This window comes from Andrena cerasifolii, chromosome 15 (genome assembly GCF_050908995.1).
Source record: "Andrena cerasifolii isolate SP2316 chromosome 15, iyAndCera1_principal, whole genome shotgun sequence".
In the NCBI taxonomy this organism is placed as follows: domain Eukaryota; kingdom Metazoa; phylum Arthropoda; class Insecta; order Hymenoptera; family Andrenidae; genus Andrena; species Andrena cerasifolii.
This window is the reverse complement of record NC_135132.1, coordinates 2,489,563-2,505,273: the sequence shown is the minus strand read 5'-3', so window position 1 is coordinate 2,505,273 and position 15,711 is coordinate 2,489,563. Positions and strand designations below refer to the sequence as shown.

Below are 15,711 nucleotides of genomic sequence, written 5' to 3'. Positions count from 1 at the left end.
TCGTGTTCATTAGGTTCATAATATTCACGTGTTTAGGTACTACATATTATACACGTCAAGTTTTCAAGTAATTCAAGTATGACGTAGATTCATATCGGATATTCAAGAAAAATGTAGGTACATGGAAATTGTATAACTGTTCTCGTACATGTGTACAAACATGTACCTACATGGAAATTGTATATCGGTTTTCGGATGAGGATTCTTTTCCGATAAAAGCAATTCAAAGGTGGAACTGATTTTTAATTAAGCACAAACCCACTCGATGAATGGTCCACCTCAATTTTTTCAAAATAACGTATCGGACAAAAAAAATATTTCACAATTTTTAGTTATTTCCGTACAAGGATTCATTTAATTCATGACTTTTAATCAAATGCGCGCCTACTCCACAAATTTTCAATGTCGATTTTCTTGGAAGTACTCTCGGAAGCATTTTCTCTTATCAAAAAATTTCATTTTACATTTTCCATTTACTTCTAGCTTTCACGCACACTGTATCTTATTATTATATCTAGTCGATTTAGTTGCGACCTATAGCGGGGGGGGGGGGAGAATGCGGCATGTACTGGGGTCCCGAGTATCACTCGGGCCATGCGGCCAGTGAGTGTATAAACAATCCGAGAGCGGGAGTTCCCCCAGGGCTGACCGCGCCGCCCGGTCTGGCCGCATCTCTTTCCTCTGCGCTGCCACGGGGTCCAAGAGCCTCTCTTCAACGGCCGGGGCCGAGCAGGGAGGGACGACTTGCCACCTGGTCCGGAGGACCACACCATCTATAGTGCCTATCCGAGATATAGTGACTTAGGTGTGAAGTCCCTCAGCGGGGTCTTACCCGATATCCTGCTGGGTACTGGCCGCTAAACGTGCCCCCCTACTACCTCTTGCAGAGCTGTATTTAGAGGAGACCAGGACAAAACTGGGGCCCTAACAGAAAATAAAACAGAAATTAAAGACACGGTTTATCATTATTAAAAGACATCAATTAAGCTTTGATTAATTATTATATTGATTCATAAATTCTCCACTACTGTTCTAATGCAGTACATGTACCTTACTAAAATGTATTTGTATTTAACATGAGACAATTTTTAATAGCCAGTAGCAAAGCTTAATTGATGTCTTTTAATAATGATAAACCGTATCTTCAATTTCTGTTTCATTTTCTGTTAGGGTCCCGGTTTTGTCCTGGTCTTCTCTAAATACAGACCTGCAAGAGGTAGTAGGAGGGCACGTTTAGCGGCCAGTACCCAGCAGTGTGTCGGGTAAGACCCCGCTGAGGGACTTCACACCAAAGTCACTATATCTCGGATAGGCACTATACCTTGCACGGCCCAGGAAGACGGGCCTCCTCCCAGAGGAAGAGGGAATGGCTTTGGATGGCCGCCTCCTCATGGTACGCATTAACCCGCCAGGATTCTATCCCGTTTCTCGGGTATGCGTCCGCTTTTTATAAGCCCGGGCCAGCTTGCGGACGGACCGTACTCACGGGGTTAACCATCGACGAGGGTTGGCGATCCCTACCTAAGGCGCACTCATAGGTGCGCCGGAGTCATTATGCGTTGCGCAAGCCACCCTCTCCGGCCTTGGCGGTACCAGCCCGTCACTAAATGAATTCGCGGTATATGGAACCGTGTCTCGACGCCGCTCTACCAGATCTCCTATCCACCCCGTAAGCTCGCTTTTACACGTTGTTACGCTATGCGCCAGGTTAGCGCCAATAGACAAGGATCGTCCCCAACTTGTGACAAAGGACCAACTCATAACTTCTCGTTAGGTCCACCCGTTACACCTTTCCCGATAGATCCTAGCGCCAGATCTTCTCTCCGACCCTTCGCAATAGATCTTAGCGCTAGATCTCCCAAGAGGATCTTCCCGCCTGATTTTCCCGCCAAAAAACAGGAAAGCGTCGTGCCCTCAAGGGATATAAAACCCCTGGAGCTCCACCGACGTCAGAGACTCCAGTACGGACCACCGACTCAAACACATCGTCACTGCGTTACCTTAAGTACGGTTTTCATCTTTGTAACAAAATGATGTAGTCTATCTACAATAAATTCTAAAGTTACTGAGAAAACACAAGTGCCTTCTCTAACTCGTAACAACGTCGTCCTGAACCCGGAGTTGCCGGGTCCACTTCACGTCCCCGCTAAAAAGCCTTCGGACTGCGCGAGCACGCGTGTACGATGCCTCCGGCCTGTTGGGGTGACGGCTTGTTTACCCTCATAAGGCTAGCTGTCCCTCCCTCCTACACCCCCCTCTCACCCCATTGACTCGACTCTCTGGCACTCATCCCTTTCATTCCTGTTCCCTGAGACTTCCCACAGCTATCCTATATTGCAACTCTGCCCCATTGTGTTCCCCCGTCCCTACCCTCCCCCCGACCTACACTCTTTAATCCCGAAAGCATAGGAATAATTATATCTACATGTGCATATTATTCCCCATATGTTACGTCATTATCTGTATATTTTCAGCTGTTCATTATAGAATTAATAGCAAAGACAAATAATACTTACTTTCACCAAGTAATCAAAGAGTCGAGCATAAATATCTTTCGCCAAAGCATCCCGAGTATAAAGAGCCTGTTCCACGTTTAATGTGAGATCGACGCTTTCGGATTGACTTCCCCACTTCGACTCAAACTCCCGCGAAGTTAACTTATGGGCCAGTTGCTCTGCTGAGATTTGCAGCAAATAAGCTGGGAAATCAAGACCTAAAAATACAAAGAATGTTTAACAATTTCCGAAGTTAATATATTTTTTTAAACTAGTAATACATAAGAGTATCAATTAGTTATTAGACTGACAAAAAACATTTAGTATAATTGTAAAGTTAATTAATTCGTTGTCTGTAATATAGATACATGCGTATGTAAAAATAAAAAATTCATTGTACTATAAATTACTATTATTTATTAAATATAATGCATTAAAATTATAGAAACTTTAACAATGTTACGCTACTAATTCAACTCTCATGTAATTACGCATCTATTTCTGCAGTACCCACAGCTTTTCAATTAGTGCACACTTACACTGCATATTATCGACTTGCGAGTAATTCCCGTTTTCGACAAATTGAATGTTTCCTATATGAAGTATTCCTGCAACGAGTCTAAAAATATCGGTTACATCTGAGTCACTTATTCCCATCACGCTCAATCCTAGAGGAAATAAACAAAACAAACCAAAATTATTATGTTATTATATTAAAAACAAGGGTTCAACGATAAAAATAATGATTAACCCTTGGGCTGTGAGGTACGCATAATAACAAACTATTTTGAGCGCTGCACCCAGCCGCAGTTGTCATGAAGAAGCAAAAGAAAGTATGTAGAACCGACTTTCGTGCATACATACATATAGCGAGGGTGAAAGTCTTGCAAGTAACGAGGGAATACCGTCAAATTATAATTTATTGTATAAACCATTGCCATACATTATGAGATATTTTAATATTTTAGATAATATTACCTCACATGCATTGTTTATAAGAATGATTGATTAACTAAGCAAATAAAATAAACGTAACGTCTTGAATGTAATTTATACACATGAGTATTAATTTATTTGGCGATTTTTTATCTTTCTAAATCTGATATGCACGTTATCATTTGTTACTCTTTAATCATTGCGTGTATATAAACAATTAATTATAGGTACTCTTAAAAGGTGAAGTATGATTTTGAAATTGTAAAGATTTAATTTTTATTTACAAAGTCTTACCCTTTAATGTCTCTTGGAATTCATGAGCATCATTTGTACCCTCAACTCTATGATTTTTACCATAACTAAGATATTGGTAATAATCAAGATCCGTTAACCCAAAATCAGCTGCAAAATAAAATACTGCATATACATATCATGTTCAGGTTACTATTGCTTGAGCTTATTTTTTTAAATTAATGGCATAAAAGGAAATAAAAACGCAGGTATCTCATTATTCTTAACGAGGTATGCGATTGTTTGGGTCAATTTTCAAAATTTGCAACAAATTTCAGAATACGACATACTTATAAAAAAATTAACTTTTTCTATATTATAGGAAAACAAATGTTAAGATGAATTAAAAAATGTGTGATCCATAATACATACACAATGAATTAAAACTCTGTTTAATGTGATATTTAACTGATATTTACATTTCATTTGCTGGTTTGCACCCATTGCAAGTTGATAAAACACATGAAAGTTTCTTTCACCGACATTATGACCAGTCACCCTGGACTTTTCTAAGAGAAAATTTGAAATTTTTCCCCCATTCGGCTGACCACCAGAGCCAAACAGTATTTCTACGTATTTACCCTAGAAGAAAATATTATTTAAAAACATTTAATTTCTCTCATTTACATATTAAGAACATTTTTTTCCCCGTGTATGCTCTCACATTTATGTGACTACAAGAGAATAATAAAATATACGTACAAATCTGCTGCTGTTATTGTTTCGTACAGTTTTCGCATTTCCAAAAGCTTCTAAGAGTGGATTGCATTCTAAAATTACATCTTTCACTTTCTGCACTCGGGTGCCACCACCACTGACCCTTGCGATATACGACATAATATATTTGGCTGCTACTGTTTTCCCAGCGCCAGACTCCCCGCTGCCAAACAAATATATACATATGCAGTGTTGAGAAAATGTGCAAAGTCACAAGCTCATTGAAAATGGTACTAGACACGACGAAACACCATTTTAAATCTGTTTTGTCCAGCTCAATTCCGCGCTATAAACTCAAGCAAATACTAATGAAAAATTAAATTTCTATGCTGCCTTTTAGATTTTCATTACAACACTACCAATGGATCGGCGATGTTTTTCCTATGAAAATGAGTCCAAATACGACCTTACTGGGACTATCTTTATTTATAGGTACATAATTCGAACCAATTTTAAATTCCGTACACCAATTATAATAAAAAGTAATGGCCACTGCTTTCGTGGGTAAATCTACCCCTCTAGATCGGTGGACACTTTTAAAAGAACCTTGCCAGAAAAGTGTTTATAACATTGAAAATTACTTTAACTGTTTTTTTACATAATCGGGTTCTGCTCAGTGAGAGGAAAACAAATTCGCAAGAAATCATGTGCCGCAAACGCACCGTTCCGACGCAGAAAATGGTGTAAAAAATTTACGCAAAAATTAGAGTGGGTAGAGTCACTCATCCAAGCAGTGGCATTTGGGAGATGCTTTTCACTGTCTCGAGAGCCTCATCTAGTTTTCCTACTCGTTCCGGTTTCCCACACTCGAAAGCCTAGCCGCCTTTGTTTTTTCAACCCCTTAAGACCCACCTCCGTAATATTACGTTTCTTGAGAACAATCTCAAAATTCCACCTCCATAATATTACGTTCGATGCAATAAATAAAATCGTTTATAAATAAACGCTTTTTTCGATAAAACAGAATTTCACCCCAGTTTTTAAACATTTCTGTAGTAAAATAGAAACATAAAAAGAGGGTGTAACTTTTGAACGTTTTTCTAAAATTTGGTGTGTCGTTAAGGGGTTAAAGGGGAGAAGAAAAAAATATGAGTGTAAGTGAGAGGAAACAGGAGTCACTTTTTACTAGAGTGGCTCCACCTACTGTAAGTATACACTCTAATTTTTGCGTAAACTTTAACAATTTTTGCGGCGAAATGGTGCGTTTGCGGCACATAGTTTCTTACGAACTTTTTTCTGATCTAAATAAATTTAACATTAATTTTCAATATCATAAACAATTTTGCGGCAATTTTTTTTGTTCGCAAATCTCAACCGATCAGAGGTGTAGATTCACCCCTGAAAGCGGTGACCACAAGTTTTGTAACACCCTGTACATCGTATATCGTCGAGTTCAAACTGATTTTCATCAGGAAAAACATGTCACTTAATTCGTAATACTCTTCTGAAGAAATTTAAATTTTCACTTGTGAGACGTCGAAGCAGAAAATTTGTTTGAAAGTATACATTTAGACCTATTAGACAATACTTTTGGTGCTTTTCAGAAAATATCAAAACGGAAGCTAGACAACGACTAGTATTCCCTCAGTGTGAAAAAACGTAATTATTCATAATATATTGCACTTGTGTCCTGCCAGAGGGTTTTATTTAGAATACAATGCCACTATTTTTAAAAATAAACCAAAAGATTGTTAATTCCATTCGTATGACCGTAATTATTAGACTTTCGTGGTGAATTACCTCCTCTTGCACAATGTATTTTCAAATGTCAAGATAACTTGTCTTTCTCAGATGACAAGTAAAATAAAAGAAAGCTCATTCCGGACAGTTAAGGTGAATGTCCCAATTTCTGCTCATTTAAGAGGTTACTCGACATAAAGAAGGTGTAAAAAATTTGTTTGCGACCAAAATTTGCAGAGTAATTGATTAATTCTTTAATAATGAATCAACCAATTCAAAAACTATTTAAGAAATATATTTCAAGATGCTTAACCATCAGTAATTTGTAATTAAATACCATGATCTAAATGTCCGTATTTCTGCTCACGAAAAATAGCGATGAAATGCCTTTTCAGGTAAAAATAAGTTACATCTTTTATGGGGATGTTTTATAACACGACAGTAAAGCATAAAATAATGATTAACAAAAAATAAAATGCCTTCGAATAGAAATAGAGGTTAGAGCATATATTGAATTGCGAGGTTATGTTACTAAAATTTTGGTGAGTAGAATTGCGGACATGGCGGTGATTCACTTAACCCTAAACCTAATCACCTGTTTTCTACTTAAAACAATTAAATATACTAAAAAAATCTACATCTAGAGCACAATACGGTATCTGTTTTTGTTATTAAATAAGAACTTTTACTGCAAAAACTATTTTCTGCCGAATTATCGAATACTTTTCAGGTAAAAATAAGTTACATCTTTTATGGAAATGTTTTATAACACAACAGTAAAGCATAAAATAATGATTAACAAGAAATAAAATAAATAAAAACGCTTATAATAATAAGAAAAATACGAAAGGAGCAGAAATTGGGACATTCAGCTTATATAATTTTAAATTGGCGCGTGGATTGCTGAGAGTTCCGAGAAGAAGAATGGGTCAGTTTTGTTCCACAACATTTTTAGAATGTTCACAACCAATTTTAACATTTTTCAGGAACCACAGTACGAACTACCAAATAAAAATTCACAAACCAACTTCAAGTGGATTGTTTAAGATTTCATAAGACGTGAGAAATATGTTTGTTTAAAAGAAACTTATTCTAAAATTCCTCAATGTTTAGAGATAAAAATATGTTAATACAAAATTATTGAGGAATTACTAAAGTACTTGAAGTATATAATATTTATATTACCTGATGATGACACATTGATTTTCACTATCGATTAACATATTTCTATACATGTCATCTGCCAATGCATAAATATGCGGAGGATTTTCATACGGTGCCTAAAATGAAAGCAGGATTAAACTTTCGAATTACTTTTACATTTATTTCATTACGTTTTATGGAAAGTGTTAATTAAAATTGAATTAATTTGAATGTTTGTAAAATTCCATGTACATGTATGAACAACATTTTCAACTTGTAATTTCAAATGTGACTCACCGCCCCTTGGTAAATCTGCAGTTCTTTTTCCCCAAAGTACGGCATCTGCTTGAAAGGATTAATCGATACTAATACCGGGCCAATGCATGTCTGGTAGTGATTAAGGAAATTACTCTAATCTTGGAATGCAAATCATTAATGCGATAATACAATTCGAAGCAATTATTGAACATGACGTTTCTTACTACAAGATTTATTTATTTATTTATTTATTTATTTATGAAAATTAATAATGACCAGAAGCACCGAGGCGAAGAGAAGTGCAGGCTCGCAGAAAGCACACGACATCTTAAAAATGCCCATTTTACGTCCATTTTGTAGCTGATTATTTGAACGTCCTGATTTGCAAGAAAGATATCTTTAAGATATCTTATGGACATGTTAAAGATATCTTTAAACTATCTTATGGACATGTTAATGATATCTTTAGGATATCTTATGGACATGTTAAAGATATCTTTAACATATCTTATGAACATGTTAAAGATATCTTTAACATATCTTATGGACATGTTAAAGATATCTTATGGACATGTTAACGATATCTTTAGGATATCTTATGGACATGTTAAAGATATCTTTAACATATCTTATGAACATGTTAAAGATATCTTTAACATATCTTATGGACATGTTAAAGATATATTTAAGATATCTTATGGACATGTTAAAGATATCTTTAAGATATCTTATAGACATGTTAAGGATATCTTTAGGATATCTTATGGACATGTTAAAGATATCTTTAAGATATCTTATGGACATGTTAAAGATATCTTTAGGATATCTTATGGACATGTTAAAGATATCTTAAAGATGTCTGAAAAAAGATTTGGTCTAGACCATATCTTTAAGATATCGACTACAAGATTTGTTATGGAAAAAGATTATGCAATACAGTAAACCATAGAAATTATAGCCCCTGCTTAACTCGAACCATCTATGAAGTATTGGACTTTTTGTAACACCTTTATTTGCATGGCATGCACATAGTAATGCAATTACTAATGCAATTACTATTTGTTTCATCAATTTTTCTTTAATCTTAATATATAAAGCATAAAGCTTCTACATGTTTGTGTGTTTGTTTGTCGCCTAAAAACTATCGAGCGATAAACTCTGGGATCTCGAAATGTGCCTCAACTCATTACACCTGACTAATCCAGATGAATGTGACAATTTTCACAAAAAAAACTAAAAAAAATTAATTTTTTTTTATAAAATCAAAATCTAAATTTCGGGCGAAGCCGAGTAATAAAGCCAGTACAATTATACATATGCAGTTCGAAAGTCGTAATCGAGTTTGGACACATTTTCATCGGAAAAACCTTGCACATCCATTAATAGTACCTTCACGGATGTCTAACAGCAAATATAGAAATTTTTATTTTTATTAGTGTTAAAACTGGCGCAAGGTTGGGCTAAATACCAAACTTTGAAGTCAGTCGGGCCTTTTCGAGCAACCGCTTTTACCGGGAAAGTTTTATCCCTTTTTTATTATTTTATATAATAATTTATGAATGTGTGTCAGGCAATCATTATATAGTCACATCTGGCAAGGTTTTATTCAATATACGCAACACGATTTTCGTCAACGACCATACCACGCTGGAAAAACACCAGTTCTCGTCTGATCACTGAAGTTAAGCGGCATTGGGCGTGGTTAGTACTTGGATGGGTGACCGCTTGGGAATACCGCGTGTCGTTGGCAAATTTTTTTTTCCCCTTTTATTTTTCCTTGCAATTACGGTTTAAAAGAATTTTCTGTCTCACAATAATACACACGACAGTGGTCGCTTTCGACTGGTGCAAATGGAATCTCTGTAAAATATTTCATACTCCCCGTGGAAAATCGCAAAGTTGAAGAATTTTTTTTTAAAATTGACCATGTGCTCTGTATATCGTTATAATTTTGCCGAAAAGCAATACAGCTAAAATCTGAAAAAGCAGGTCAAACTACTTCCACGCTTTCAAAAGACATTTTCAAAATATTGATACGACTATTTTTGCTGGAGTTATGCCATGTAAATCGGACTATTTTTACACCAATACAAATCTAAGGGAGTAGGCACTTTTTTACTATACTCTTATTTTAGTGAAATTTGGAAATCTTGAGGGCCAAAGATTTTTGGAAACTACCCGCTCATCGAAAAACTTTCAATTTCCCTTAATGATGCTCTGGAGCTGTGGCATGTTACTCCAACTTGTTGGAAGTATCCGTCTGCTAATTCGTCATCTGTTAATTCATTTACGAATTCGTTGAATAGGTATACTGCCGTGGTAACTGTTGTTTGAAAAAGTATGCGGCCGATAATTTGTCTACCGGACGCGGCACCACACACTAGAATTTGTTGAGAATGTAACGGTGCTTCAAACACTTCGTGTGGGTTTTGTTCTGCCCATATGCGCGTGTTTTACGAATTAATGTACCTACTTAAAAAGAACCACGCTTCATCGGTAAACCAGGTGATGTCCAAAATATTTGGACGTTCTTGAACCAAACGTTGGAATCATACACAAAATTCCACACGTCTTCTGCAGTCTGTTGCAGGCAGTTCTTGAACATTCGACACGCGATAGGGGCGCAGCTCCGCTCGTTTTGTAGCTTTTTGACACGTCGACTACGGAAGTTCGATTTCTTGCCGATTTCGATGGTGATGCGAGTAATCTGCCTTGTACATACATCCTGTACCGTACGTTGGGACATATTCTCCCCACTTCTTTGTTCATTCTTAACACAACTTGTGGTTTCAGACAGTAACCCAAAAATGAGGCCCTTTTTCGCCTCTTTTTGGTCCCACGATTTTGGACCTGAATTTTATGCCAAACGATATCTTATGATGAGACATCAATCACACAAAATTTTCAAGTTGGGGTGACAATTAGTTTCTGAGATATGGGAGGTGAAAGAAGTGAAAAAATACGCTTCGATGTACGGACTTTTATGTCAGTCCGATAATTCAAACAATTATTTCCAGAGGTTTTGCTGACTGCTAACAACGAATTTGAACTTAAATTGTCAAAATTCACAATGGCCGATTCAACATGGTGGACGATGTATTAAAAAAGCACCCACTACACAGAAATTTATAGTTCTTGATTTTGATTTTGTAAATTTTGAAAATCTAAGTTCAAATTCGTTGTTAGCAGTCAGCAGAACCCCTGGAAATAATTGTATAAATTATCGGACCGACATAAAAGTCCGTACATCGAAACGTATGGGTGAGCCGTTAACGAATTTTCACTTCTTTGACCTCCCATATCTCAGAAATTAATTGTCACCTCAACTTAAAAATTTCGTGTGATTAATGTCTCGTCATAAGGTATCATTTGGCATGAAATGCAGGTCCAAAATCGTGGGACCCAAAAGAGGCGATTTCTTGGAATTGTTGTTGTGTCAGATACTCTTATTCCAGTATAAATATTTCGAAATGCTGTTTGACATTCCGGTGTTGAACCTTTTGCATAATACGTACGCACAAGAAACAAGCGTCGTTGAATTGTATACATATGTAAACGATGGCTTCTACCGCACCACTACAAGCATACCCTTCCGCAGGGGACCGCATCTTTAGCAGCAAAATCAAGCTTCGAAAATGCTTTGTAAATTAACAGTTTTCAAGTTCTTAGTCCCCTGTGAATATAGAAAGAGAAATTAGAGAAAAATTAAAGAAAAAAAATAGAATCTCCGCACCGGGATTTGAACACCAGATGTTTTGTTTACGACCCAAGCGCTTGGAACTCGGTAACCTGAATTATCGGCGGAGAGTGCCGGCCAGGCAGCGCGCACGCCACACGGATAGAGAGAGGAGTATGCTTGTGTGGTGCGGTACAAACGTTAGGAGGGGGTACGCTTGGTTGTGGTGGGAGGGTAGAGCCCGTGAACGAAAACTGGCGAAAACCACAATTCTGGCATCACTACGCGGAACCGTTGAACGCGAAGGAACGGACTTTCCGTGATATTTTAAGCGACGATACATTTACTTTTACATCGTACAGTATTCTTGTACTTTAGTTTTTTTTAGTATAGTATATTTTGTGTTGTATTTCGTAAAGTGTAGTGTTTTTATAGTTAGTGTTTTCTTTAGAGTAAATTTTGCAGGTAAACTCTATATCTGTTCTCTTCCGTTACGTTATTCACTTCCAAACTACAATCAATTTTGTCTATATCCTTCTTCACTGCAATAATGACTGGCAAAATAAAATTACACAGATACTTTTTTTTTAATTAATTGGAACTATTCTGGAGAGTGCCCCAAAGAAAATTCAAAAGTCGAAAATAGAGCCACCTTATTGCAGTCTATTAGACTTACGCTAGTGTGGGGTGTAAACGTACGTCCGTCGAAAAAACGCTCGTGTACCCCCAGCCTAAGACTCAATACCTATCAGGACTCAAGACGTATCAAGAGTTTTATGCTTCGAATCATGTTCGAAGTGATTCGAATTTTTCGATATACAGGGTGTCCCGGAATTGAGGGACAATTCGAAACATGTAATATCCAATGGAAGAAGACATCGAAAAGTCATTTACCGTGTGCGCGCTAGGGGTCACTGTTCCGCGTCAGCTAGTTGGGTCTCGAACCTCGCACCCCGGAAGTTGCACCGCTAATATTCAACTGATAATATCTCGAGAACGAAGCCTCGGATCCCAAAATGGTAAAGGACTTTTCGATATCTTCTTGCATCAGGATATTGCATTTTCCAGGTTGTCCCTCAATTTTGGGACACCCTGTATATATAGATTTGAAACACTTCGAATCGTTACTTGTGTGCAATTCATATGTTGTTGTGCAGGGTGTAAATAAATTACACGTATGTCATTATTCACACAGGTGATTCTACACCTCTAGATGGCCAGAGATTTATCAAAAGTATCCGCAAAATTAACATTTTCCTTGAAATTCAGTGTCAAATTTTTGTTATTCTGTTTGATTCTCTAAAACCAGAAAAGCTGTCAAAGGAACTAAATATGTATGTTCCAAAGAATGTTTCAAAACAATGAATGTCAAAAATAGTTCCTTTGACACTCTTTATCCTCCTAGTAAGTAGAAAAAAATAAAAAAATATTAGACTTTGAATTTGGATTTTCGATATGACATATCATTTTTTTACACCCTGTACATGGTAATGCGTGGTAATCCCGTAAGCTTGTCGCAACAAATCGAACGTGTGTTCGCAACAAATCGAGTGGCGTTTACAATTTTACGTAAAATTTAATATTAGCTCTTCGTTCCATTCTAATTTCTGAAAGAGCGTCTAAATTCTAAAAGGTACTATTACTGATGGCGTTATAACAAATGATAAGTATCATCTCTCAATAGTAGTGACTAACAGTGTTTGTCAGATGGCGCCACTGATGCCGTTTGTACAAGTAAAGTTAGGAAACTTTTGGGACAAAGTGTGTACAATTACATAACACTTTTCACAAATGATTTGAATATGAGTTAACTGTTTTTGCGAGTAAAACCGATCAGCAACCATTATAAATTTCTTTGAGCAAATAATAATAATAATAATACCTCTTTATTACACCAACAAAGTGCGTTAGATTAATACATGTTTTTCCATTTTTTGTGACGCAATGGGCGAGGTTCAGGAAAATGCTGTTTTAAAATCCTACCCAAATAATGATAGTGTATGTACAACAAATCAATACCAAATGACGTGTAACTCCTTACAGACGTCGCAGTGAACGAGAGAAGAAGCCTTTTAAAGTAATGTATGTGTGTTCGGTGCAGCCATCTTGAAAATCAAATTGTCCATGAACATCTGTGTCATGTGCATTACTTATGTAGTGTTTGTATGTTTAAAAACTATGTTTTAAACATAACCTGTTTCTATTATCATTTCCGCAGACATGTGTTACTGTTTAAATTCTTAATTACTTAAAAAAACGAATTGCTAAAACTTATTAAACTCTTGCCATTACAATTTTGTGTTCATCATTATGATTCCTTTAAATACTGTTGTACTGTTAAATTCAAAATTATAATTCCGTCTATTAGTTGTTTATAATATACTGAGATTGTTTAGAAACACAAATAAGAAAGGATACAAATATGTAATCGTCCATGTATCGTTTTCGAAGATTCTCAAGAATGGCTTCTTCTGTGATTTTGGGGAGTAAAACCATGTCATCCACTCCCGAAACTTTAACATCTTGACTCTGCCAATGATACACCTGGAACAAAAATAAAATATAAATTAATACGACGATCTTTGTTTTGTAACTCCTATTTCATTTATTTTATTTTCCGCAGCACTCATTTATTTTATTTTCCGCAGCACTCATTTATGAGGATAAGTATGACTTACAATAAGATTGTTGCCAAAATGAGAATTGTTTATGTATTATGTATGTATATTATACAAAGTGAGACGATTAAATGGAACCTGTATTCTATTATTTTTTAACATAAAAAAATGTCTTACGCAGATTTTCTGCTTCGGAGGTCAGAAAATATAAATATTCTCTGCAATTTGTAGACAATAAACGCATTTTAATATTTTAAATAAATTGCGGGATGTAATTGTTAATTTTGAGCATCCTCAAAGTTTTATCCATTAGTGTTTGAAAATAGTAATTGCTCCAATTTGAATATTAACTAATTCTTTAAAACATTATCTAATAACATTTCAAAAAATAATTTCCTGAAATTTTAACTCGAAAGATTTTCAAATTTGTATTATTCAAAACCTTCAGTCTCATGGCTTCTCGATGCCTTCTGGCTGCAGCCTAGGTCGGACAATTTGGGGACAAGAAATTGAAAAAGGTAGCGAAATGTTTTTATTTTGGCTGTTTTGACCGGGTGATTTTTAAACACAGAGGCATAAGGCAACACACTTTTCTTTAATGTAGCCAATTAGTAATAACTTATATGCCGGTTGTCATGTTGAATTATTTTTAAAATTGTTTCAACTTTTTTAAATTAAAATATTTGATGATATTTCACGAAAAGGGCAGCAGACGCTTGTTAGCCTAGGGTCGCCAAATCTCCAAATTCGGCCTTGACGAAACCGCACATATGTTTTTACAAATAATCCCAATCCTTCTATAAAAGTCCATGTCCAATCATTAACTACAACATCTTTCCAAATAAAAAAAGTTAATTGAAATGAATTGTTCAGAAGTAGGTAAAAAATTGTGACATAAATTCTTTTCGAAAGAGGTTTTCTTCTCAAACAAAAATTAATTCCGATTCTTTTGAAAATCTTTTTCTTTTTCAATTCTTCTTGAATACCCTTTTCTGCTTCAATTCTTTTTGAAAACCCTTTTCTTCGTCAATTCTTTTTGAAAATCCTTTTCATTTTCAATTCTTTTTGAAAATCCTTTTCTTCTACAATTCTTTTTGAAAACCCTTTTCTTCTTCAATTCTTCTTGAAAATCCTTTTTTCAATTCTTCTTGAAAATCCTTTTTTTCAATTCTTCTTGAAAATCCTTTTCTTTTTCAATTCTTTTTGAAAATCTGGTTCTTTTTCAATTCTTTTTGAAAATCCTTTTCTTCTTCAATTCTTCTTGAAAATCCTTTTTTTCAATTCTTCTTGAAAATCCTTTTCTTTTTCAATTCTTTTTGAAAATCTGGTTCTTTTTCAATTCTTTTTGAAAATCCTTTTCTTTTTCAATTCTTTTTGAAAATTCTCGAATAGACGTGGAGCTGCCTAAAAACTGATTCCACTGTTAAATCGATTTTCTTGAAAACGAAGCCTCATTCGCAAACATTTATTCTACAATCTTTGATTTATTTCTACAGAAAGATTAATTTTGTATGCAGTTGTACTTTGCGTTGCAAAAATATAAATAGTGGTGCCGTGAAAGCAGCAGGGAGTAAGTCTTTATATGGTCCGCTTGAGTGTCTTCTTCAAGTATTGCCCCAGGGATGTATTGGACATACTTGTGAGGTATTCCATAGTACTTTAAGACTCTAAATGGCGCAAGGTTCAACGAAATACCCTTCGAACAATAACTCGGTTAGACTTTTTCGATGTGTCGTTTTTATCGGTAAAATTTTGTCCAAATCATTTCCACGCTTTGGTCATAGTATATCAACATTAAAGAAAATTTAACTTCATGTATACTCTATTAGATGTTCATAAAAATATTAATAACCTTACTTGGACTATTTAGTTTTAATGGCACATAATTCGAATTATT

At 35.6% G+C, this 15,711-nt stretch overlaps 1 protein-coding gene and 1 non-coding gene across 2 annotated transcripts in view; one reads left to right on the top strand and one right to left on the bottom strand.

The window, feature by feature from the left end:
- LOC143377167 (unconventional myosin-Ie) overlaps nt 1-15,711 on the bottom strand; it is a 130,567-nt gene that overhangs the window by 79,621 nt on the left and 35,235 nt on the right. The window contains exons 2-9 of the mRNA XM_076828184.1: nt 13,615-13,740; nt 7,560-7,649; nt 7,305-7,399; nt 4,425-4,602; nt 4,142-4,304; nt 3,726-3,833; nt 3,035-3,163; nt 2,517-2,713 (exon numbers count right to left, since the gene is read on the bottom strand). Of these exons, the coding sequence (XP_076684299.1) occupies nt 2,517-2,713; nt 3,035-3,163; nt 3,726-3,833; nt 4,142-4,304; nt 4,425-4,602; nt 7,305-7,399; nt 7,560-7,649; nt 13,615-13,740 (1,086 nt within the window). The remainder of the gene's footprint in view (nt 1-2,516; nt 2,714-3,034; nt 3,164-3,725; nt 3,834-4,141; nt 4,305-4,424; nt 4,603-7,304; nt 7,400-7,559; nt 7,650-13,614; nt 13,741-15,711) is intronic.
- Nucleotides 9,150-9,270, top strand: LOC143377419 (5S ribosomal RNA). The gene has a single exon (XR_013087326.1). It is a non-coding gene; the product is annotated as a 5S ribosomal RNA (ribosomal RNA).